General features: G+C 46.1%; 2 protein-coding genes across 2 annotated transcripts in view; one reads left to right on the top strand and one right to left on the bottom strand.

Annotated features, from left to right (window-relative positions):
* Positions 1–23,644, bottom strand: part of PPIP5K1 (diphosphoinositol pentakisphosphate kinase 1) — a 183,494-nt gene that overhangs the window by 15,279 nt on the left and 144,571 nt on the right. The window lies entirely within an intron of this gene.
* Positions 4,260–18,776, top strand: MAP1A (microtubule associated protein 1A). The gene is made up of 3 exons (XM_077829271.1): positions 4,260–13,143; positions 17,263–17,495; positions 18,621–18,776. Exons 1-3 carry the CDS (start codon positions 4,275–4,277, stop codon positions 18,774–18,776), a joined length of 9,258 nt encoding a protein of 3,085 aa, XP_077685397.1. The 5' UTR covers positions 4,260–4,274.

Below are 23,644 nucleotides of genomic sequence, written 5' to 3'. Positions count from 1 at the left end.
CAATCCTTGAGGGGGCCATTTAGGGATTTGGGGCAAAAATTGGGGCTTGGTCCTGCTTTGAGCAGGGGGTTGGACTAGATGACCTCCTGAGGTCCCTTCCATCCTGATATTCTGTGATTCTATGAAATAGAGCTAGAGCCTACACATCTCAAAGAACTCCAGATAACACCTAATTTAACCTTGGTAAATTACACTGAGCTACAGGGGATGAGGGAAATTAATCCCACCTGCTAACTTCAGCATGTGCTCTGCCCCACTCTGGAACAAATTGCCTAAGGAGGTTGTAGATTCTCTGTCATTTGAGGTTTTTAAGAGCAGGTTAGACAAACACCTGTCAGAGATGGGCTAGATAATACTCAGTGTGGTGGGTCAGGACTAGCTGTTCCATCGAGCTCCCTTCTAGTCTTACATTCTATGATTCTAAGGCAGACTGTGAGTCAGAAAACTTCCTGAGAACGACAAAAAATTCCCCTCAAGGACTGCATTGTCCCCAGTGAAGGGCAAGAACAGTTGAGTCAGCTCCCATTAGTTAGCTCTCAAAGCCCCATAGCAACCACAACGTGGCTACTTTCCCAAGCTACATCTCCCTGGCAACTGCACTGAAACTAGATAAAAACCGTGAGTGGGCAGGTGAGGCCCCACTGCCTGCTGGCATTTATGAGCATAGGGGAGAGCCCACGCGGGCTACACAGTGTTGGGCTCTAGGGTGGCAACCTGTGCTGGGCCAGAACAAGCCTGGTTTGTTTTTGTGTGGAAAGGGCATGACCCTTTTAGATGCCAAGAGTTAAACTACACCCTTGAACATGACATGAGGCCTTGGAACCAAGGGGAAGGGGAAAATCTGCAGCAAAGTGAAGCACTGGGGACGGAGCTGTTGGCGAAACCCCAGCAGGCTTTTTCTTCCCTTCTGTTCTCCTTGCCCCTCTCCCTAGGCCAAAGGACCCTTCATCACCGGAGTGAGACTCTGGAGACAGTAATCCTGGTGAATCCCAATGTGGACAGCATTGTTTCTGAGGTAAGGACCAAGAACGGCCTCTTGCAATGGGACAACCCTGGCATTTTCTCCACATCAGCTGTTCTGCCTATGCTGACCCAAGCACAGCCAAAGCATTAGCTCATTAATAGAGCATTTCCTACCCTTCATGAGCAGTTTTCCCAGACCTGGTGTGCAGCCAGCAGAATTACTTCCAGGCTGTGTGCTCATTGTGCTTACCCAGCAGGAAGATCCATGCTGCACCATTGCCGTACGTTCCAGGTTATTTCTAGATAAAGGAACACATGCCAGTGCCATGCCACACATTAACTCTGAGGAAGAAGGCTAATTCCTGGGAACTACCTAATCTGTAGAGCGTTTGTGAAGCTCTTTTAGCAGGAAGGAGGGAGGGCTTCAGCCCGTGAGAGACGGTGGAGTTGGATGGGATTCCTGAATGGAGCAAGCTTTGTTAACACTCTGCTGCTGGAAACTTCTCCTTATCCCTGGCCTCTGCTGATTCTTGTCCCAAAGAGAGTCTGAGGATTGGGAGCAAGGGTATGGAGCTGCTTTGGAGGTGGGGTTTGCAAAAGGGCTTCAGGAACTTGTGTACTTAACTCCCTTGTGCTTTTGTGAAAAGCCCAGCCTGGCTTGGAGCTGGGTCAGGCAGGCAGCAGAGGCATCTTTGAGTGCTTCTGTCTCTACAAGCAAATAACTTTTACGTAGAAAAGCCCTGCTTTGACCAGCTGCTTGGGCCTGAACTCTTAGCATGACTTAGCCCTCTTACTGCTCTAGACCAGGGACTAGACCAGAGGTGGGCAAACTACGGTCCACGTCCACATCTGGCCTGTGGGACTGTCCTGCCGGGCCCCTGAGCTTCCAGCCGGGGATGCTAGCCAGGGTTAGGGCCGGGGGGTCCCGGGAGGGGGCGATCAGGGGACAAGGAGCGGGGCAGGTTGGATGGGTCAGGGATTCTGAGGGGGGTGAGAACTGGGAGGGGGCAGATAGGGGGCGGTGGCCAGGCTGTTTGGGGAGGCACAGCCTTCCCTACCCTCCCCTCCATACAGTTTTGCAACCCTGATGTGGCCCCCAGGCCAAAAAGTTTGCCCACCCCTGGACTAGACACTCATGTTCTGGATCCTGTCACTGGTTGAGACTATGCAACTGGTGAGAAAGCCAGAGAACCATAGAACTCCAAACCTGAGCGCTGACAACTTTCTGTCTTATGGTAATAGGTCCGATCGCTGGTATGTGATTCATCTGCTCACAAACTACTGCTCCTATGTGGTCAGAGCTCAGACCAAGAAGGAGACCTGATCCTGCAAACTGGGACCTTCACTTATCAGAAATTTGCTGAGATAATTGCAGATCCAGAGGTGAGTATGAATAGTAAACCAGGGTCTCACCTCCAGCTGGCAGAGACCAGGGGGGCCAGGGCTCCACTTCCAGCTCACAGATACCCCAGCATGCTGGTCAGAAGCCTGACTCTCGGTTCTCCTAATTCTTGAACTAAATTACTATAGGGGCTTGGGCAAGACACCGGTCAAAATTTTCCAAAGTGAATAGTGATTTGGGGGTGCTTTAACTTTTGAGTGCCCAGTTTGTGACACATCAGGGTTGCCTGATTTCCAGAAGTCAGGTGATCTGGCTTTTCTGAAAATCTTAAGGTATCTCAGCTTGGCACCCAAATATTGAAGCCACCACAATCATGTGCCACCTTGGAAAATGTGGTCCTCTTCCTTGGTTTTACTATTTATCCAGTGAATGTTATATATATATATATATATATATATATATAATCACACACACACACTACAGTTTGTGAGAGTTAATTAGTGTGTGTCTAAAGCTTTGAGATCTTTGGATAATTAGAAATGCACTCTAGTATTTATTTAGCTGTATTCTGGTTCCTCTCTAAAAAGCTGTATTATTATTTATTCTCATTGCCACTCAGATACACTATTTTGTCGCTTTGACAGTTTCAAGCCCTGCTCCAGATGTTTCTGGTCTGGAGGCAATATTCACTAAGCACTAGGGCCCACATTTTCAAAATTGTATGCACATGATTTGAATGTGCATTTGTGGTAGTTGTGGTAATGAGATATTCAGCTAACTGGCTAGGAGGGTAGATTAACCGTCTGGACACAATCACCATAACTGCATGTATAGGCCTGGAAATCTGGATTTCAGAATTTATTTTTCTCAATATATTCTCTGGGTTTTCTCAACTTTACTATTTGCTTCCACTCCTTCATGGGGCCAGACTGTCAAGACATCAGCTGAGTAGGGTCTCTTTAGGCAAAAGCATCCTATGCAAAATATTATCACTAACTCTAAAATTCATAAAATGTAAGCTGTTTAATTTTTAATATGGCTTTAGTCAATGTATTTGCATATCTGCATAATTCTAAGGACTCCTGAAACAGATATTAACTCCTGCCTTTAATTAGACGATAGATAGCAACACTTGCCAAATCAGCAATGATGTCCTAGCCTTTTAAAATCTGGGTCAGAAGAGACAATGAATCTGAGTAGAAAAGAAAATCCCAGTAACGAGGAACTAAAGTTTCAATAACTAGGAAACTGGGAAAATACTCAAAGAAGAAGATGGGATAATGGCCAGCCAGTGAGAGTTGGTAGGAAACCACAAGAGTGTGCTTTGGAAAAAGAGTGGGGCTGACGGAGAGGATTCCCTAACCAATAGGAAACAGTTGCTTTTACACACCATGATTAGGGGCAGATTGTGCCCTTGTCGGCAGGGGGGAAGAGGACAAGGAGGCCCCTCCCTTTGTGCCTCTGCTCTGTATGAGAGCCAGTCACACTTGCAGTCCTGGCATTAAGGAAGCAAAAGACCTCATCCTGGCTAGGCGCCCCCTCAGTAGCATTAGGCTTTGAAAGAGAGAGCAAGGCCAAGGCTCTGGCCCATACCTCATAATGGCCAAAGTTGGCCCAACAGCTGCATTCTCAGGGGCCTGCTAGAGCCATTGTGCCTGTCTGAAGGAGTTATGCAGCTCAGCATTGCCCTCTGTCATGGCCTCTTTTACAGTACGTCAACGGAGTCCTTAATGATCCCACATTAATTGTTGCTTTAAAAAAATTAAATGCTGCAATGTCTCACTTCTGTGTCTGTGATTGTTCTTGTCTGTCTCAATAGGTTGCCCAGCTTCTCAGCAACACTGATCCAGGTAACAAGGCCTCCCTCACTGTGTCCTGTTTGGGAGAGGGAGACTGGAGCAACCTTGGACATCCCCAGTTCCAGCAGCTTATTAATCTGAAACTGAACCCTGACCCAGTCCTGCCTGAGATGGATGGGGTCTCTGAGTTTGCAGAGTATGTCTCTGAGACTGTAGATGTGCCAACTCCATTTGATCTTCTGGAACCTCCCACTTCTGGAGGCTTTCTGAAACTGTCTAAGCCCTGCTGCTACATATTCCCCGGTGGGAGAGGGGACTCTGCTCTGTTTGCTGTCAATGGATTTAACATCCTAGTGGATGGTGGCTCTGAGAGGAAATCCTGCTTTTGGAAGCTGGTCAGGCATCTGGACAGAATTGACTCCATTCTCCTGACCCACATTGGGGCAGACAACCTACCTGGCATTAATGGGCTTCTGCAGAGGAAGATTTCTGAGCAGGATGAGGAGCAATCTCAGGGCTCCACCAACTACAGTGACTGGATGAAGAACCTCATCTCTCCAGAACTTGGGGTTGTTTTTTTTAATGTTCCTGAAAAGCTTAAGATGCCTGAATCATCCATGAAAGTAAAGAGAAGCATTGAAGAGGCTTGCCTGACATTGCAGTACCTGAATAAACTCAGCATTAAATCAGAGCCCCTCTACAGGGTGGTGAGTAACACCATTGACCCCATTACTCTGTTCCACAAGATGGGGGTTGGTAAGCTGGACATGTACATCCTGAATCCTGTCAAGGAAAGTAAGGAGATGCAGTTTCTAATGCAGAAATGGGCTGGGAATAGCAAAGCAAAGACTGGCATCATTCTAGCAAATGGGAAAGAAGGTGAGATTTCTGTCCCTTATCTGACCTCCATCACAGCCCTGGTGGTTTGGCTGCCAGCAAGCCCAACAGAAAAAATAGTAAGAGTTTTGTTTCCTGGAAATGCTCCACAAAATAAAATATTGGAAGGTCTTGAGAAGCTCAAGCATCTGGATTTTCTGAGGTACCCAGTAGCTACTCAGAAGGATATGTCTTCTGGCCTGCCTACACCTTCTTTGAAGCAGACCAAGATTAAACAGAGAACTGACAGCAAAGAGAGTCTGAAATCTTCCCCCAGGCCAGCTGCAACAAAGCAGGCCAGAAAAGAAGAGGCAAATGAGGATGGGGCTAAGGAGATAAAACCAGAGGTAGTAAAGGAGGCCAGAACTGAGAAAAAAGTGAAAGAACACACTGAGAAAATTCCTGAGAAACATGCTAAACCTGAAAAGATAAAGACAGAATCAAGTGATGCCCTTAAAGCTGAGAAAAGGAAACTAACCAAAGACAAGATTGGCAAGAAGCACCTCAAAGAGAAAGTGTCTAAACTGGATGAGAAGAAGGACAAAGAAAAGAAAGAGATTAAGAAAGAGAGAAAGGACTTTAGAAAAGATGATGGAAAGAAAGAAGAAAAAAAAGATTCAAAGAAAGAAGCCAAACCAGAGCTGAAAAAAATTTCTAAACCAGACTTAAAACCGTTTACCCCAGAAGTCAGGAAAACATTATACAAGGCAAAAGTTCCAGGTAGAATCAAAACTGAGAAAACCCGAGTCAAAGCTGAAAAGGAAGCACCTTTGGAACAGAAGATGTCACCACTGCAGAAGAGACCTGTACAGCAAGAGCCAGGAATGGCTGACATGGTTGAGCAGAGATTAGTCCTGTCTTCACCAGAGGACCTGACCAAGGACTTTGAGGATCTGAATCATGAAGAGAAGGTGGAGCTGCAGGTGGCTCAGGAAATAACTGATATTGAAGTGAGTGATGCAGTCATGAGAGGACCTGAAACTGAAGGAAAGAGGGTCCCTGATATGACTGCTCAGGGTCACCTTGATGAAGCTCTAATTTTGGAAGAGAACATCTTGATAAAGGCGACTCCTCTAGGTTCCCCAGATGAGGGAATCATCACTATTGATAGGGAAGGAGAGTTGCCATGTGAGGAAAAGCCAGTCCATCAGCTGGAGGTGAGAGCAGGAGAGGCTGAAAAAATTGAGGATGAAGGAGCGGCCCTGGAGGAACCTCTTGAGATGGGAGAGTTTGCAGAAAAAGTTGAAAGAAAGGAGGAAGCCAAGTTACTATCAGAGGTTCATAAAGATGAGAGAGGGCAGGTACCAACACACACAGAAAGAGCAACAAGAGAAGCTCACACTCCAGCACTCAAAGAAAAGGAAGAAGAGCAGAAAATACCTTTGGACAGAAAGCAGAGGGAAGGAGAAATGAAGACTTGTGAAAAGTACATTGAGGGGATGGATATGGGTGAGGAAAGTGAGAAGGAAAAGAGAGAGGATGTGATAGAAAAGGCAGAACTGGAAGAAACAGAAGAACAATACACAGAGGAAAAGGACATGAAGACTAAAGAATTCTATCAGCTACACCACGATGAGGAGAAAGGCACAAAATTCACTACTAAAGAAAAGGAAAGAGAGTTCAGTGAGGATATGGGTGAGAAAAGCAATTTACCTGAAAAGGAAGTAATTAAGGAGGAGTCCTACCTGAGAAGTGCACCTGTCCCTCCACGAGCCACAGCAGAACACATTTCATACATCCAGGATGAAACCATCCCTGGCTACTCAGAGACTGAACAGACCATTTCTGATGAGGAAATACATGACGAACAGGAAGAGAGGATCCCACACTTGAAGTATGATGTTAGTGCCTATGATATTTCTGTGCCTGATCACCCAGGCTCTTTTGAAGCAGTACATGGTATCCAAGCCACCTCCACTACTGATATTGCTGACAAGGGCTACATCAGCCAAGAATCTGAAATCCTTGTGTATCCTACAAGCATTGTGGCAGCCCCACTGGCTGAAGAGGAGCATGTGTCCTCTGCCACATCTGTTACAGAATGTGACAAGCTTTCCTCTTTTGCCACTTCAGTAGCAGAAGATCAGTCTGTTGCATCCATAACAGCTCCACAAACAGAAGAGACTGGCAAAAGCTCGTTACTTCTGGACACAGTAAACAGCATACCCTCCTCTCGGACTGAAGCCACCCAAGGCCTAGACTATGTGCCCTCTGCTGGCACAATCTCTCCAACATCCTCCTTAGAGGAGGACAAATGCTTTAAATCTCCGCCTTCTGAAGACTTCCAGGCATTAGCAGAAGGAGAGAGAAAAGTCCAAGCTCATAAGAAGGGCCTGCAAGAAGAGGCAGAAGAGGAGGAAGAAGCGGAAGAAGATGAGACTCCAAATATTGAGATGCCTGAGAAACTCAGAGGGCATTATGGTGCCCAGCTGTTTACTCAACAAGGGCACCTGGCTGATGTTTTAATTGAATCCCGCACAGAAGCGTCCATGTTGCTATTATCCACAGGGGAAACACAACTTTCCCAGGTAGACTCCAGTTCTGGAGAAGCTGAGGAACGATGCATAAGTCCTGATGATAGCACAGTCAAGATGGCATCTCCAACACAGTCTGGCCCCACCAGTGCTGGACATACACCTTTCCATCAGTCCCCTGTGGAGGAGAAATTGGAAACTGTGGAAGCGGAGTTATTTGAAAAAGCCAGAGATACTTCTGTAAAGAAAGGTGAAGGACAAACTTCTGGTGTAGAAAAAGGAGCTGAGAGTGAATTTGAACCACTTAAAAAAGCTGAGGCACCTGCAGCTAACGATATCCCTGAAAACAAATTGCATTCTGTTATACAGGAGAAGCCTGACTTAGCTAGCAAAGTGCTACTGCCTATGGAGTCCATGTTTCCCAGTAATGAAAAGCAGGAACTGCCCATTGGAAAGGAACAGCTGTCACACATTTCTTATCACAAACAGGAAACCATTGAAATTAGTGAAAAGGATGATTCCAATCTGTACATTCCCAGCACAGACATTATTTCAAAGCCAGAGCAGGAGGCGGAGTTTAAAGAAACTGAAATGACTCAAGACGTTTCACTAGAATTTGCAAAATTCACAGCTAAAGAGCCAGTTTCTACCAAAGAAATATCTCCCCAAAATGCTGAGGTTCCAGAACAAAGCCAACTTGAAAGTGATAAATCTTCACAAATTTCTATTAAAGAAATATCTCCAGATGATTCCAAATCACTTTCTTTTGGAGAAGAAAGTCTTTGTAAAGAAAAATCTTCAGATATTTCCATTAGAGAAGCTTCTCCAGAAGAAGGGAAACCACTATATTTCACAGGACATAGCTTAGAAAAAGAAAAATCTACCCACATTTCCATTAAAGACATTTCTCCAGAAGACACCAAATCAATTTCTCTCACTGAAGAGAGTCCTGGTAAGGAAACATCTCCAGACATTTTCATTAAAGGAACTTCTCCAGAAGACACTAAGTCTCTTACTTTTACAGAAAAGAGCCCTGCTAAAGAAACATTTCTAGCCACATCCACTAATGAATTCTCCCCAGAAGCTATCATACCCCTGCATTTCATGCAGCAGAGCCCAGCCACAAGTGAAAAATCACTGGAAACTTCTGCCAAAGATATCATTAAAGAAAAACCCAAATCCCCTCTTTTCCCAGAACACAGCCCAATTAAAGATACACTACCCACAGAAATTTCTTCTGCAGAAATATCTCCAGAAGATACTAGATTGTTTTCTTTAACCGAAATGAGCCTGGTCAGAGAAAAGGCTTTAGAAATGTGCTCTCAGGAAACTTTTCCAGATGCCGAGTTCTTACACTTAACAGAATCCAGACGAGTTCAGGATGAAGAGTCTTCAGACGTTTGCTCTGAAGATGTCAAATCTTGTGATTTCATGGACGAGACACAAACTAAAGAAGAAAAATCTCCGGAAATGGAAGATATTTATATGAAAAATCTAAATTATGAGAAGAAAGTGTGGTTTCCAGAGGAGGTGGAAGAGAGAACAAGTAAGGAAAGCCAACAGAAGTATGATAAGGAAAGAGAGAGCACTTTTTTGGATGAGGTTCAGGAATATGAAAAAAAATCTTCTCTTACCATAACAGAAGAGGAAAAGATTATATATTCTATGGCATATGAAGGTTATGCCTTGGAAACAGTAGAGAAGAAAACTTCAGACTCTGAATGTGGATATTTCCAGGAAGAAGATGCCCCCAGGCAGGCAGGCCATCTTCCTAAGAAGGAAGATTACCTCTGTCATGGTGAAGACAAGCCTGTGCCTCAAGAAACAGAAGCTGGACATTTCAAAGTGGATTCAGCAGAAGCACAAGAATTTGCACTGCGGGAGGACAAAGGATTGTCACTGGAACCAGATAAAATGGAAATAGCCTCTCCTGGGATCACCTCTTCCAAAAAATCAGAAGTAGTTAGAGCAACCCCATCTTCTCAGCATGTCTGTATAGAAGAAAAACAGGTCAAACCATCAAGTGCAGCAAAAGGAAGGGAAGAATCATTGTTCCCATCTAAACAAGATTACTCCTATTTGGATCACGAGGAGAAAGCAGTCTTGGATCTATATGCTAAATCATCAGATGGAACACTGACAGTATCTCCTCTGCCTGCATCATCTAGTGCTCTAGAAAAGGAGGCGGACACAAGTACACAAGAACGAGAAAAACATTTCATGACAGACCAAAGCAAACCAGCTTTGCAAGCTGAAGTTCTGCAGGGGGCCAGAGTGGAGATATCAGATGATGATGCTTTGAACCAAGAAACATCAGACTCTAAATACATGCTAGACATAGAGCAGAATGCTGAAAGCAAAACCACTGAGGCTCATGATGACCCTAGAGGAAGCAAAGAGCAGAGTGCAAAAGCAATTGCTCTTCTGTACTCTACAAGCCCAGCAGAATATGAATATGTAGCAGCTTCCCCAAAAGACAGTGATGCAGCGTCAGAGGACAGCATGCACTCTTTTTCAGGACCATATCATCCCAAAAGAAGCAGTGACATTATAGGCCATTCTGAGGACATGGGTTCTTTCAGCCAAGTGGAATATCATACAGAGTCTTGCATTCGGAGCTCTTCCAGTCCTTCTGAGAAAGAGGTTTCTGAATCCAAAGGAGATGAGCATGCTAAACAGCTAAAGCAGGAAGAAAGGGAACCAACACCCTACCCTGATGAGAGGACTTTTCAGTATGCTGACATCTATGAGCAGGTAGTTATCTCTGGAGTTGGGCTTCCGAGCCGTATCCTGAAGGATGTGGACAACCTGGGTCACCCCGATAAGGAAAAGCTGGAGCCTATATTTGTGGCCTCCAAGACAGAGAAAGTATCTGTCTCTCAGAAACAGCTACTTTATCACATCTCTGCAAAAGAAGAAGAGTCCTGCCTCTACACCTCTGCTGAAAAGGAGCTGTCATCCCCAACTTCCCCCAAAGATAAAGTGGATTCTTCCTTTGCATACACAGACAGCCATGAAAGATATTCACCCCTGACAGAGTCAGATAAGCATGGGATGCCCAGTGACTTGAGATTCAAGGAAATGCAGGAAGGACAGAATGGGCTGAGCTCATCAACTGCCACACCAAAAGAACCATATTTGACCCTGCCTCCTTCCTCTCCTGGAAGCAGTGAGTGCACTCCTCCTACACACACCATAGATGCATTTTATCAAGAAAAAAGAGCTCCCTACATTGAAGATGCTCATCCAGATAAAAACATAATTTCAATCAGCCAGGAGCAGAGATCTCTGTCACCAGTGGAGCCTCAGCCCAAAGACTTATACTACGAGAAAGCAGGACGAGGAGAAGAGAGCACCAGTGACTCGGAGTTAGAAAAAGGTGCCAAGGAGAAATCTGAAAAGGAGTCCAATTTGCCCAGCCCTCCCCAAGCACCAGAAAAAGTCAGTGAGCAGGAAGTGTATGCAGACATTTCAGTAATGGAGATGGCTCAGGTATCAGAGCTGCTTCACCAGGACAAGCACCAAGAGTCTCATTTGTCAACATCAGTTGCCTTCTCCCCTTGTGATCCAATGCAGAAAGAGGAACTTGGAGTTGAGAAAACTGAATCAGCAACAATTAGAAAGGCAGGTACTGCTGGCTACAGTACCCTAACAGATACATGCAGAGATGTTTGGGCATCAGAAATGTCCTATTCAAGCCAAATTTCTTTGCAACAGGGAAAAGATGCTGAAAAGTCCCCAAAGGAAGCACACTTTCTAGTAACAGATCATCACCATGCAGAGACTGCTTCTGAGGGCTATGACAAAGACAAAGATATTTGCTTAAAGTCTACTGCTAAATATGTGAAAGAGGAACATCAAAAGGGTCTGGCACTGCAAAGTAAAGAAATGGATTTCTCTTCATCTGGGTTTGAATTTTCCTCTCTAGAAAAACATGACCCATCCATTGTGTTTGGACATGAGACATCCTCGTCATACCACTTAGGGGACAAATCTCTTATTTTAAAATTTCCTGAAGCTTTGCCCTCAGACCAGGGGAAGAAAGATGAGTACCTGGAGGTTTCTAAAAAAGATACCAGTATAGATTCATCTTCCCTTAGCTTTTCACCACTGAGCCTATATAAAGAAGACAAGTTGTTCTCTGGGGCTGTGGAAAGAGAAGTTGCATCCCAACAGCAGGCGAAAGATGACTCTCCCAGACTCTCAGAGGATGCCTCTCCTGAAGCCACCACCCCTGTGATACATGCTACAGCAGAAAGCTTCTACTCCCACATGCTTTCTACATACACAGGAGGAGAGCCAGACACCAGGAGCCTGTGGGATGTGTCTCCATTGATTCCGGCTGATTCTGTCAAAACATATCCAGCTGAAATGGAAGGGTTTGTGTCTGCTGAGGATGGTGGTTCTGCATCCACATGTGATGTGGATAACACGCTGCCATGCAGAATTGACTGCCGAAGTACACGGACATCACCACTGTCCACAGAAAAACAAAAGCAAAGTTGTGCAGCCAGCCCAGAACAACACTCATCTATCACTGAAATGCTTATGGCAGTGACCTCACTTCCTGATGTACTGACATCATTTCCTCCTCATCAGCAAGAAGCAGCAGCCACAGCCAATGGCCCAACAGAAGTGAGCACAAGTCCGCAAGCTTTCCAAAATGTGCAGAGTGCAGCAGAGGTGAAAGATGAGAAAGCATTTCCTGATTCTGACTGGACTGTGTCACCATCCTTGGGGGAAGAGGATACGGCTAGGCAGAGCCGGCCTTCTTCACTGATGTCCCCTGAGCATACCTACCAGCCCTTTTTTCCAGAGGCACAAAGGGGAGGAAGAACTGAGGAGCACGGAGATGCTTCCCATGAGGTAGAGCCGTGTTTAGGAGCCAGCTCTGACAATAGGCAGAAGTTCTCTTCCTGTGAATATAAACAGAGGAAGGGTGAGCTGTCTCCATCATTCATCAACCCAAGTCCTCATGACCTCTCTGATGACAGTGACCTCTCACAGGATGAAAGACATCCTTCAGTGAAGGGGAGGCCACACCACACTACTGGTAGCCATGTACAAGTCACGATGGTAGAGGAAACCCCTCCCACATCAGTGAGTGACTCTGGAACCTCCCAGTCTGACTCTGATGTCCCTCCAGAGACAGAGGAATGTCCATCCATCACAGCCGATGCTGCCATGGACTCAGATGAAGATGCAGATTTCCTCCCAGTAGACAAAGCTGTGGGCACTTCGCATCATGGCAGCACAAGGTCTAGCCATGATCCACAACCTGTTCCAATGATAGATCCCCATCCTCATCCCCCTCATCCAGATGTATGCATGGTGGACCCTGAAATGCTGGTAAATGAGCAAAATGTGAGCAGAACTGATAAAATATCCAAAAAGGATCTGAAAGAAAAGAGCAAAGGAGTGAGGAAGCCTTTGAGTAAACCCAAATCATCATCGCCTGCCCGGAAACTAGATGTCAAAGGGAAGCGGTCTCCCACACCTGTGAAACAACCATTAGACAGGTCTCCAAAATCTTCCACTGCAAAAAAAGAGCGAGATGGAGGAGAGAAGCAGTCAAAACCACGTACCCAATTAGTGCAGCCCTCTCACATGGAAGAGAAGGATGAGTTATCCCGGAGCAGTCACAGCAACCCGGGCAAGACCCTTGTTAATGGCATCAAAACAAACCCTGGTAAGAAATCCCTCCCCAAATGAGAATTCTCTTTTGCTTAAACAATAAGCAAAGCACTAAAATGTAAGCATTTGCTTCACCATTCAGGGCACTGAGTGGCAGTTAATGAGCACTTCCTAGCAAGTCAGAGTGAGTTTGCAAGCGCTGAGGGATTGTGATAGGCAATGATTTAAAAAAAAATGCAGGGAATGTCAGTAGCAGTGAAGCCAAACATCTGGTAATTTAAATCCTTTGTGTTTAGATTCTATTATACACACAGGGAGTATGTTCCCCACAGGGTGATCAGTAGTTGGAATTCTCTGGTCTCAGAGGGACAAGCAGAACCCACCTTACTACAATATTAACAGTGGGATAAGACACCTAACTATGGTGGCTGTTACTGCATTCTCCAGGGTTGAACTGATCATGACACTAGGAGTGCATTTGGGTGCAGAGATGTTGCCTTCCCTCTGTAACTACGAGTAGAGACCAGATGGGAGTATCCTCCACAATTAATTCCCAAAATTACAGGGGGGGGGCTGAGTAGTATAGAACCTTGGTCATCCTGGCGTCTCCTCCCACAGTGGAAGATGCCAGATTGACTGACAGTATTGGAGACTGAAATCCTCTCTGCATCCCCAGAAGAGATTCCCCCACAAACTACTCCCTGCCACTATGTCTCAGTCCTGCTTGGAGGAACCAGTTTAAGCAGTTGAGAGGGAAATTCAGTCTCCATGGTCCATGCAGCCCTTGAGTACTCTGCTAAGAGTGCCATCATGGAGGCCAACTGTTGTTATTAGTTGTATTAGGGTAGTGCCCAGGAGCCCCTGTCATGCACCACGATCCCAGCATGCTAGGCGCTGTACAAACACAGAACATGTAGATGGTCCCTGCTCCAAAGTGCTTAGAATTTAAGTATAAAACAAGCAATATCGGCTGGATACAAACAGATGGGGTGGGGGCACAAGGAAACAAACATTACTGGTCACCATGATGAGCAGTGGTCTCAGTACATCGGGGCCAAACCATTGTCAAGATTTTTGTAGAAATCCTGGCATGGGAGAGTTTTGAGGGGGCATCTGAAGGTGGCTCATGGGGCAGTTTTATGGCTAGTGCCTCCCAAGCATGAGGGGCAGCAAGGGAGGAAGCATAAAGATGTTTGAAAATTTAACAAATGGGTGATGGCGGCTGGCATCCTGGGCCTATTGGAGGCAGGAGTTGACATCTTGCTAGTGAATAAGCGCTGCTAGGTAGGGCGGGGCTAGGCCATCAAGGGCCTTGAAAGTGAAGATAAGTAGCTTATGTTTGATGCACTAGAGAAGGGGAGCCAATGGAAGGAATCCAAAGAGAGAGGTGACATGGGCAAAGTGACAGACTAAGGATGAGGTCTCTGCAGTGGCATGGCTGTGAGTGGGACAAGAGTTATTTAATCATCGCCAGCTAGAGGGAGGGCACAGTAATCACGACAGAAGATAAGAGCCTGGATGACAGTTGTTAGCTGTGTGAACAGATAAGGCTGTATCTCAGCGCTGTTATAGAGAAAGAATCCGCAAAATTGAGACCTAGCCTGAATGTGAGGTCCTAGAGCAATGACATCCAAAGATGATGCCCAGGTTATGAACCTGCATGGCAGGCAGGATAGTGGTGGTGTCCTCAGTGATCAAGATAGGAGGTAGCAGGAAGGGATCGGGGTGGAAGATTAGGAGCTCTGTTTTAGCCATGTTGCGCTTGAACTGATGGCTAGACATCCCCAAGAGATGTCAGGTGACAGGCTGAGATTTTTAGATTGGCCAATTAGAGACAGTTCAGGAGTAGAGGTAGCTCTGTGAGTCATCCACATATGGATAGGAGTTGAAGTTGTATGTGTAGATGAGCTTATCCAGAGATAAGGCTTAGAGGGAGAAGGGAAGGGCGCCAAGCACAGAGCCCTGTGGAACACCAATGGAAAACGGAGAGGGGGCTGAGGAGGCTCCTCTGAAGGACACGGCAAAGGAGCAATGAGAGGACAGAGTCACAGAAGCCAAGGGAGGACAAGCTGTCAAGAAGAGCCTGATTATGGTGCTGACGGCAGCTGACAGGTGAAGGTGGGAGAGGCTAGAGCACTGGTTCTGAGCTGTGAGTAGGCAGAGAGCATTAGAGACTTTGCCAAAAGTGTTTTAGTGGCATGCAGGGAGTGGAAACTGGATGGAGAGCATCTGAACTGGAATTGGATGAAGAAAAGGAGTACTTGTGGCACCTTAGAGACTAACCAATTTATTTGAGCATAAGCTTTCATGAGCTACAGCTTATGCTCAAATAAATTGGTTAGTCTCTAAGGTGCCACAAGGACTCCTTTTCTTTTTGCGAATACAGACTAACACGGCTGTTACTCTGAAACCTGGAATTGGATGGGAGGCGCTGTAACCAGTGCATTCGTAAGAACACAAAAACAGCCATAGTGGGTCAGCCCAATGGTCCAATTAGCCCCGTAGCCTGTCTTCCAACAGTGGCCAATGCCAGATGCTTCAGTGAGAATAAACAGAACAGGGCAATTTATTGAGTGATCCCTCCCTGTCGTCCAGTCCCAGCATCTGGCAGTCAGAGGTTCAATGAGCTGAGGGAGGGGGGAGGGAGATAGGGTGGCAGCTGGAGAGACCGGTTGGGTCAGGATTGAGATTTTTGTTTTTCAGTTGGGAGAGACTAAAGCATGTTTGTATTGTGAGGGGAAAGAGCCAGAGGAGAGTTAAGGAGGAGAGTAAGGGAGGGAGGTGTGTGTGTGTGTGTGGGGGGGGGATCAGGAGATAAGATGGGCTGGAATCACTGGGGCAAATGAAGAGGTTAGACAAGGAGAGCAAGAGAGAAACATGATGGGGAGGAGGAAAGACTTGTAGGAGGGGAAGGAGGTCAGGAAAACGAAGTGGGGGGAGAAGGTTGTGTCATTAGGTGGGTTTGGAGGTATGGACACTTGCCCACTAGAAAGTGTAATGAGCCACCAGGCCATCAAATGCCTCACTAAGAGTGATGTCAGTCAGCTTCACATGTGCAGGCTAGAAGGGACAGATTCTGTTCTCCCTGTACATTCCCTGAGCTATTTGTCTCTTGTTAATGCTGGTGTTTAGCCTGGCTGCTGCCATGAATTAGCTATGAAAAGAAAATGAGGCATACAGATTATGTGTGGGGACGGCAAATGGGGGCAGAGCTTTTTTTTTTTTATTGTGCCTCTTCATTTCTTTCTTCCCTTTCAGACTTTTTTTTTTATTGACAGAACAGTTCATGTATCAGCCCAAACACTGTGGGAACTTTAGAGTTAAAGGCCTAAGAGACACATGGAAGGGAAGAATATGTTTGGGGTGTGGTGTGTGTGTAAATGCATGCACATGCTGTATTCACATACTTGTGTGCACTCACATATTTTCTAGTGTCTATATAGGTGATACTGCCTGTGTATATGTCTACAGTGTGTGTTTGTTTGCACATGGTTGGCAGTGTGCATTTGGCTATGTGTCTGCACTAGTGTGGGCATGTATTCACATATCTCCATGTTCAGGTCCTTGTCTAAATGTGTGTATGACTCTATGCCTCTGCACTTGGGAACATCTCTAACCTCTCAATGACTCTCAATCTCTCAATGACTGAAGGATGCAGAAACGATGAAGGGAAATGCTGAAGGAGCAGAAATATTGATGAAGAACATGAGCCAGTCATCAGAAAGAACTGCTAGGAATCATTAAGAACCAGGCAGGAATTCCCAGAGATGTTACTGTAGATTCCTGAGGGCTGTCAGATGAAGGACATCAGGACATATTGCTATAGCCAAGATAGGTTAAGAAACCGAAACTGGGGCTATTTAGCCAGATAGTGACTGAACTAATTACTCTGCCAAAGCTAATAAAGGGAATTTGTTTCCCTTCTGCAGCAAAGGCCATTCTGGACCTGATTCTAAAGCTGCTCAGTCCAGCACTAAAGAATTGCAGACCTTTCCCCTTTCCCACCTGGTTTCGGTGCTACTGCTGGGACAGACCATCCACTATTGTTTCCTTTCAGTAGCAGAGAGAAGGAGCCAATCCAGGCCCTTTAACTTAGTCTCTGCAGCTGCAGGAAATCTTCCTGTATTCCAGATGCTTCAGGGTTTTGTTAGCATCTGATTTCTCTTTTCCAAAGTTTCCAGTAGCCCCAAAAGCAGTCTCTCTGTGCCCCCTGGACCACCTGTCTATGTGGACCTGGCCTACATCCCCAACCACTGCAGTGGGAAGAACACAGACCTGGAGTTCTTCAAGCGGGTCCGAGCTTCGTACTATGTTGTGAGTGGCAATGATCCAGCCAATGGGGAGCCCAGCCGTGTGGTATTGGATGCACTTCTGGAAGGAAAGTCTCAGTGGGGTGAGAACTTGCAGGTAAGTGATGTAAATGCCCAGGAATGTGTGATGTTCACTGTATCATGGAACTCTAGGGAGAATGTGCCTATTACAATACTGATCCACAGTGGAAAAAATCTCGCATGATGGTGCACTAGAGGGAAACAAATGGGACGGGGACTTTCTCACTGTACGGTGTTAAGCGCCAGTCACTGTCAAATCTTAGCAACCTCTCTTCCCTCCCTGCCATTTGGGGTCCTGTTTGTCAGTAGCCTAGGGACAGGAGGACAGTGTAGCCTGAGGAATTAGGAGAAAAGGTAGGGGATAGTCTCTTTCCCTATGCTGAGATTCATTCACTTAAAGATCACTCACTCCTCCTGTCTCTGCAGGAGGAAACAGAAATTGTCCTCTGGCAGAAACCAGCTGGAAAGTAAACCCTAAAACAGAAGAGTAGCCCCCTAACGTGGTATTAGGGATAGGGTCACCCACCCCACTTCCCGCCCTGGCAGTGGGGACAGTGTTGCAATCACAATTCTAAACCTGTTCTGATAATAACTTCCTATTAGCTCCTTAAACCATCAACAAATATTCCTTATAATACCCACCTCTGCTTACAAGGTTTCAGTGAGAGCCTGGGTGGTGCCTGTTCCTGCAGGCAGGACTAGAGCAGAGCGTACCTTTGTCCAAACTGCTCTGCTAGATACCGCATCCTCAAACACCAGGGCTCTGGAGCTGACATGTTCTGCACCTGGGTAAGGTGACACACAGGCTGTGTGGCATTTTCCGGTCATTCCACGGCCATTACTGGAGCCCTTGTGAACACAGATTTGCTGCTACTTTTGTTGCTGTCGACCAACTCATTCTCCAGCACAGCCTCTCCCCCTCCTTCATTTACCTTTCTGTTCTTCTTCGTCTTAGTATTATTTATATGGATGTAGTGCCCGTGATGCAACAGGCTGGGACCCCCTGGTGCTGGATGCTGCACAGAGAGATAGTAAAGAGGCCATTCTAGTTTAAAAGACAATATGTAACAGGCGGATGGAAAAACGAGCAGGCAAGGCCACGAGGCCAGAGTAACAGTTATAGTATTGTGTGGGCACAATTTGTTGGTGCACTAAACCAGAGAGTAGCAGTGCTGTCAGTTTTCTCTTTTGTCTTTTCCAGGTGACGCTGATTCCAACGCATGACACTGAGGTGACACGCGAATGGTACCAACAAACCCATGAGAAACAGCAGGAGCTGAACATCATGGTGCTAGCGAGCAGCAGCACTGTAGTGATGCAGGATGAATCCTTCCCAGCCTGCAAAATTGAGTTCTGAGTCTCCCAGTGATACCTGGCTCTCATCCCTTGATGCTGTCCACCACCATGCAGCACTCAGACAGAGCTACCATCTCATCACAGTCCAGTTCTTCTCTTCTGGTTTAGTCTATATGTGGTTCCCATTTGCAGGAGATTCAGGACTCATCCAGCTCAACACTGGATGCTTTGAAAGAGGAGCCTGGAGGGCTCTAAGATTCTGTGCAGAACTGAGAGGTCATGCAAGGAGCAGTACCAGGCCAGGGCCAGCTTCTCTTTCCCTGGTTTATTTTGCTGCCTGTATAGTCGCTGTAGAATAATTTGGCTGCCTTGATGCTGCGAGCACTTGCTCTCCTTCCCTTGCTCTGGCTGCACTGCCACTTGGCTTGTAGCACCATGAAATGTTTCCTTTGGCCTGTAACTCTGCTGCTGCATGAAGATAGTCGTGATGGTCACGGTGTGGGAGAGAGACTGTGAAATAGAGGAAAAGGGGAGTGAGCGAGGAGCAAAGGGATTCTGGTGTCAATATTCTGAAATAACTGGACAAAAAGAGAAGGCCATTCCTCCAGCTCTCAGAACATGAGGCATGCTAGGAAAAGAGAACTGGACTCCAACTACGCATGGCTGCGTTTATCTAATTCCAGAGGCTTCTGTCCTGAGTTGTTGGACACCCATCACTAGGTTACCTGTTCATCTATTTCGCCATGGTTGAGGAGCTGTGATGAAGGATAAATTGGCTTGGTGGAGCATTGGCTTGTCATTCTTAGCTACAAAGAGCACATTCCTGATCTGCTAACCTCAGCTTTGCACTTGTAAAATGATTAACGTTGTACTTCTGAGCATCAGCAGTGTGACTGCAGGAGTCATCGAGGGACTGCTACGTGAACAGTCCCAGTCAGAAGGGTATCCAAACGCACAACCCCCAACTCACCTAAACAGAAGCGCTCAAGACAACGCTGGCCGCTGCTGGACCAGGATTTGCCTAAGAACTGTTGTGGCCTATGAACCAAAGGCTTTCTTGAGTGGGAGGAGGAGGAGGGATAGGGAACTGAGGCACCAGGGGTAGCAGGGATGCGCTGTCATAGCCATCTTAACAGATCCTTGCCTTTATGGCATGGGCGCTCCATTGCTGCTGAGTAATACATCAGCGCATTGTATAAGCTAGTGATGGAAAAGCCCTTTCAGGCTCCGGGCTCAGCTCATGAAGGGCCATAAACGTGAGGCAGTGGAAGTGGCTGCTCACGCACTAGTGCTCAGCTGCTCTGCCAACATGTTTAACACGGATCGGTCGTTGCAGAGCCATGTCAGGCTGCTCATGGCACCAGGGAGGATTTTTTAGCAAGACAGAGCCACGAAGCCGTTGGGGGGCTATACCATAAAAAGGCTATGATGAAAATCTTGGCCCACAGTCCCGAACACGTGTTGCATCAGTGCCGGTACTTGGCCCTGGGCCCCGCTCTGGTGGGGAAGGAGCCCAGGTCCTTGTGCTATGCTTGGCTGGGACATGCTAATCTGTGCCGCTAGCAAACTAGTAGCCACTCCTGGGCAGCTGGTGTGGAGAAAATGCTGCCTGAAAAACCTGCTGCTAGAGGACTAAAATGGGATTTCTATGGAAATGATTTATTTTGCCATCTAATTTATATATTTATTTTTGGTGTTAAGCTGCATTTTGTATGGAGTTAATATTTTAATTTATACATGTTAACATGGCACCATGTGGTTTTGAGGGATCTCATTGTGAATACTCAGATGTTGCAATTTAAAGAACAGACAGACCCTCGAGAAACGAACAAAGTATCACTGGCAGCCATGGGGGTCTCCGCACAGGCTACAAAGCAGAGTTGATGTATCTAAAGGAGCTGAGGCCAGTCAGCACAGCTGGCCCTTTAGCTACAGCCCTTGTTTTGAGGGTGAGATTCTTGCCTGGGAATTTATTAAATTCCTGCATTGTATTTTCTTGGTTTTTTTAAACTAGTTGGTCCAAAGTGTGTCTACCAGGAGAATAAATGTTATTCTCTGTAAACTGATTGAGTCAGTATGTATGAATGTCAGCTATGACAGCCAATCACAGGCGGGCAGTGATACAGATCCAACCTGTTTTTCCATTGGCCTCTTTTCAGTCTTTGGGCTTTTCACTTTAGGTCATTCAAGAAGTCAGTTAGACCAGTTTACCTGTGCTTGGCTGTCAGCCAACTCCTGGTGCCTGGAAGCCTTGCACACTCAGATCTGGGTTTGAAGAGGGAACAAATGGTGCATGCTCAGCTACTGAGTCCATTTCCTCAGCAGAGTGTCTAGGCAGAAAAAGTTAATGCACTAAACTTTAGCTAGACCCTCATATGAATGTCTCATTCTTCAACTTGAAGCAATTCTGACTAATAAGAGTGACAGTGGGGCTTTAGGGGCACCTGCATTCGCCAGGAAGGAAGAGCAGCTGGGAGCGTATCTGCCTACCCCAGGACACGCTCCTGGTCGCTGCAGCTGCGTCCCTTCTGCAGCTTTACCCCAGTGCCCACTCTCCTCCCTGCCCGGAGTCTCTTTCACACCTTTTTGAAGAGTTTTGTAGCAGTGTGTGCTGTCTTCAGCTTTTTTCGCCTTCTTCCTCAAAATTTATGAGAAAATACATTTTAAAAAACCCACCACCTTTATAACAGGGCCAAGCCCTGCCTTCCCCAGCAAATGGCTACAGGCCTGAGGCTGAGTTAGCCTATGGGACACGGGCCAACCCAGAGGTACCATGACACTACAGTAGAGAAACATTTAAACTCCGCTTTTGCTTGTTTCTGCATGTGGATGACAATGTGTAATATTCCCGTATGTAATAGGTACAAAATATTTTAAAATTATAATAAAAAAAGTGAACGTCTTAACTGTATTGAGCTGGCAATTTGTGCTCCTAGCTTCTTTCTATGCTGAATGTTGTAAAAACAGAGCGCCCAGGTTCTTTTCTTCTGCATCATGTTACTATTTGACCTTAGTTCCTTGATTTTAGTTCCTTTCCCCCATGTTCATGTGCAACACTCTGTAACTAACTGCTGTAAAGGGAGGAGCTTGATACAATAATAAAACCACATTAGTTGCAAAAAATAATGTCTTGGGCTTTTGTAAACTGTTCCATTTGAGTTTGTCCAACTGTTTCCTCCAACTGGGCAGTTCCATACATCTCAAGCATATAGGCACCAGGAGACAGGGGCATAGCTTGTGGGAAGTTCCGCCCCCCTCCCTCCCCCCCATTATCCACCCATGACCTTCCTGACTTTGGCTCCCTACAAAAAATTAATGCAGCACACATTAAATGGATTAAAAGCTAGCTAAATGATAGGTCTCACACTGTATTTGTAAACAGAGAGTTATCATGGAGCCGGTGTGTTTTTAGTGGTGTCCTGCAGGGATTGGTTCTTGACCCTATGCTATTTAACATTTTGATCAGCAACCTGTAAGAAAACATGCAATCATCCCTGATAAAGTTTGCAGATGCCACAAAAATTGGGGTAAATAATGATGAAGACAGATCAGAGTGATCTGAATCACTTGGTAAGCTAGGTACGAGCAAACAATGGGTGTTTTAATACAGCTAGCATTCCTATACATTTAGAAACAAAGAATATAGGCCATACTTAGAGGTACTCTATCCTTGGAAGCAGTAATTCTACAAAAGACAAGGGGTCATGGTTGCTAAGATGAGGGGGAAGTTCTCAAATCATTTTTGAGGGAATTGGTATTTCAGCTTTCCTCATTTGGTTACTGGAGATTGCAGCATCTCTATCTGCCTTGTGAGTCTTCCATCCTTGGCATTGCCAACCTGCTAGGGTCAGACTGAAGAATATCAAATACTGTATCTGCTTCTCCTGCACTTCAGGTAATTCCATGTCCAGAGTGTCCACTGTCCTTCCCAGCAACTCCTGACAGGACTTAAGTCATCAGGAGAGGGTACTGCAGCAGATCCTTATGCGTAGATGGCTAAAAAGGCTTGAGAGATCTTTTGTAACTTTTGGAGAAATAGTCCTCTTTCTCCTGAGTCTTGACCTCCTCCTCAGGTTTCTTCTTGTTCCCTAGGTTATTTACATCACAGGGTGGCCTAGTCAGGGAAAGATTTCCAACTTCATGTGTGCCCACATGTGGAATACACAGAGGGACCAGTGCTCAAAGAAGAACTATGAGGTGATCGAGAAATAGCAGCTCATGGAGGGCCAAGGAGGAGCACCCCCTCACCCCCCAAAGGAGGCCCAAGGTAACTGTCAGTTAGAACTTGGGAGTCCTGTCTGGCCAGAGAGAAGCATTTAAGTTAACTGCATGAGAACCCTGGTCTGAGTCTGCTCTGGCTTCTGGAAACAGCCAGCTGACACTGTGCATGTGCACAGGCTTAATAAAGGCATTAACATAACCAGTCCCCCATTCACAGTCACTAGCTACCCTTCCCCATAACACCTTTCTGGCTAATTTAATTCCATTTTTAATTTCAAAATTTATGCAGCAAAAAACTGACACCGGAAACACTTTGAGGTCTCACCTGTAGCTGACGGGCTGTCTTAGCACCCATCCATTAACGTGACTGGCTCCAGGCCAAATATGTTGTGTCTCAACCAGGAACTACAGGGATTTAGGCCCAGACCCTCAAAAAGTCTGTGTGTGTCTCACAGCCACTGAAAACAAGGGAAGATAGAGGCCTAATTAGTCTTTAAGGCTCTGGGCCTTGGTGACTTTGGCTACCTGCTAGCTCTGATGTGGCGGCTTTGTTCCTTGAACAATGACATTTTCACCTTTCGCATGGAGTCTGTTAGTTCAAAATATGATTGTGGCTTTGCTAGGTGCGGGCAGGACCTATAGACTCATATTGAATTGCAGCTAGCCATGTCCTTTCCCAGGAGTCTTGTTTGCCTTTGTCAGACTGGC

The sequence above is a fragment of the Eretmochelys imbricata genome, chromosome 10, assembly GCF_965152235.1.
Source record: "Eretmochelys imbricata isolate rEreImb1 chromosome 10, rEreImb1.hap1, whole genome shotgun sequence".
Lineage (NCBI taxonomy): Eukaryota > Metazoa > Chordata > Testudines > Cheloniidae > Eretmochelys > Eretmochelys imbricata.
Note: the sequence above shows the minus strand (reverse complement) of the source record. Positions and strands in the feature narration are given on the sequence as shown.

What these genes read in the sequence shown, in the direction of transcription:
- MAP1A (XM_077829271.1), top strand. Translation starts at nt 4,275, where the DNA reads ATGGATGGGGTCTCTGAGTTTGCAGAGTATGTCTCTGAGACTGTAGAT. An exon ending in TGGCATCAAAACAAACCCTG is followed by an intron (nt 13,144 to 17,262) that starts GTAAGAAATCCC and finishes TCTTTTCCAAAG; the next exon opens with TTTCCAGTAGCCCCAAAAGC. An exon ending in AGTGGGGTGAGAACTTGCAG is followed by an intron (nt 17,496 to 18,620) that starts GTAAGTGATGTA and finishes TGTCTTTTCCAG; the next exon opens with GTGACGCTGATTCCAACGCA.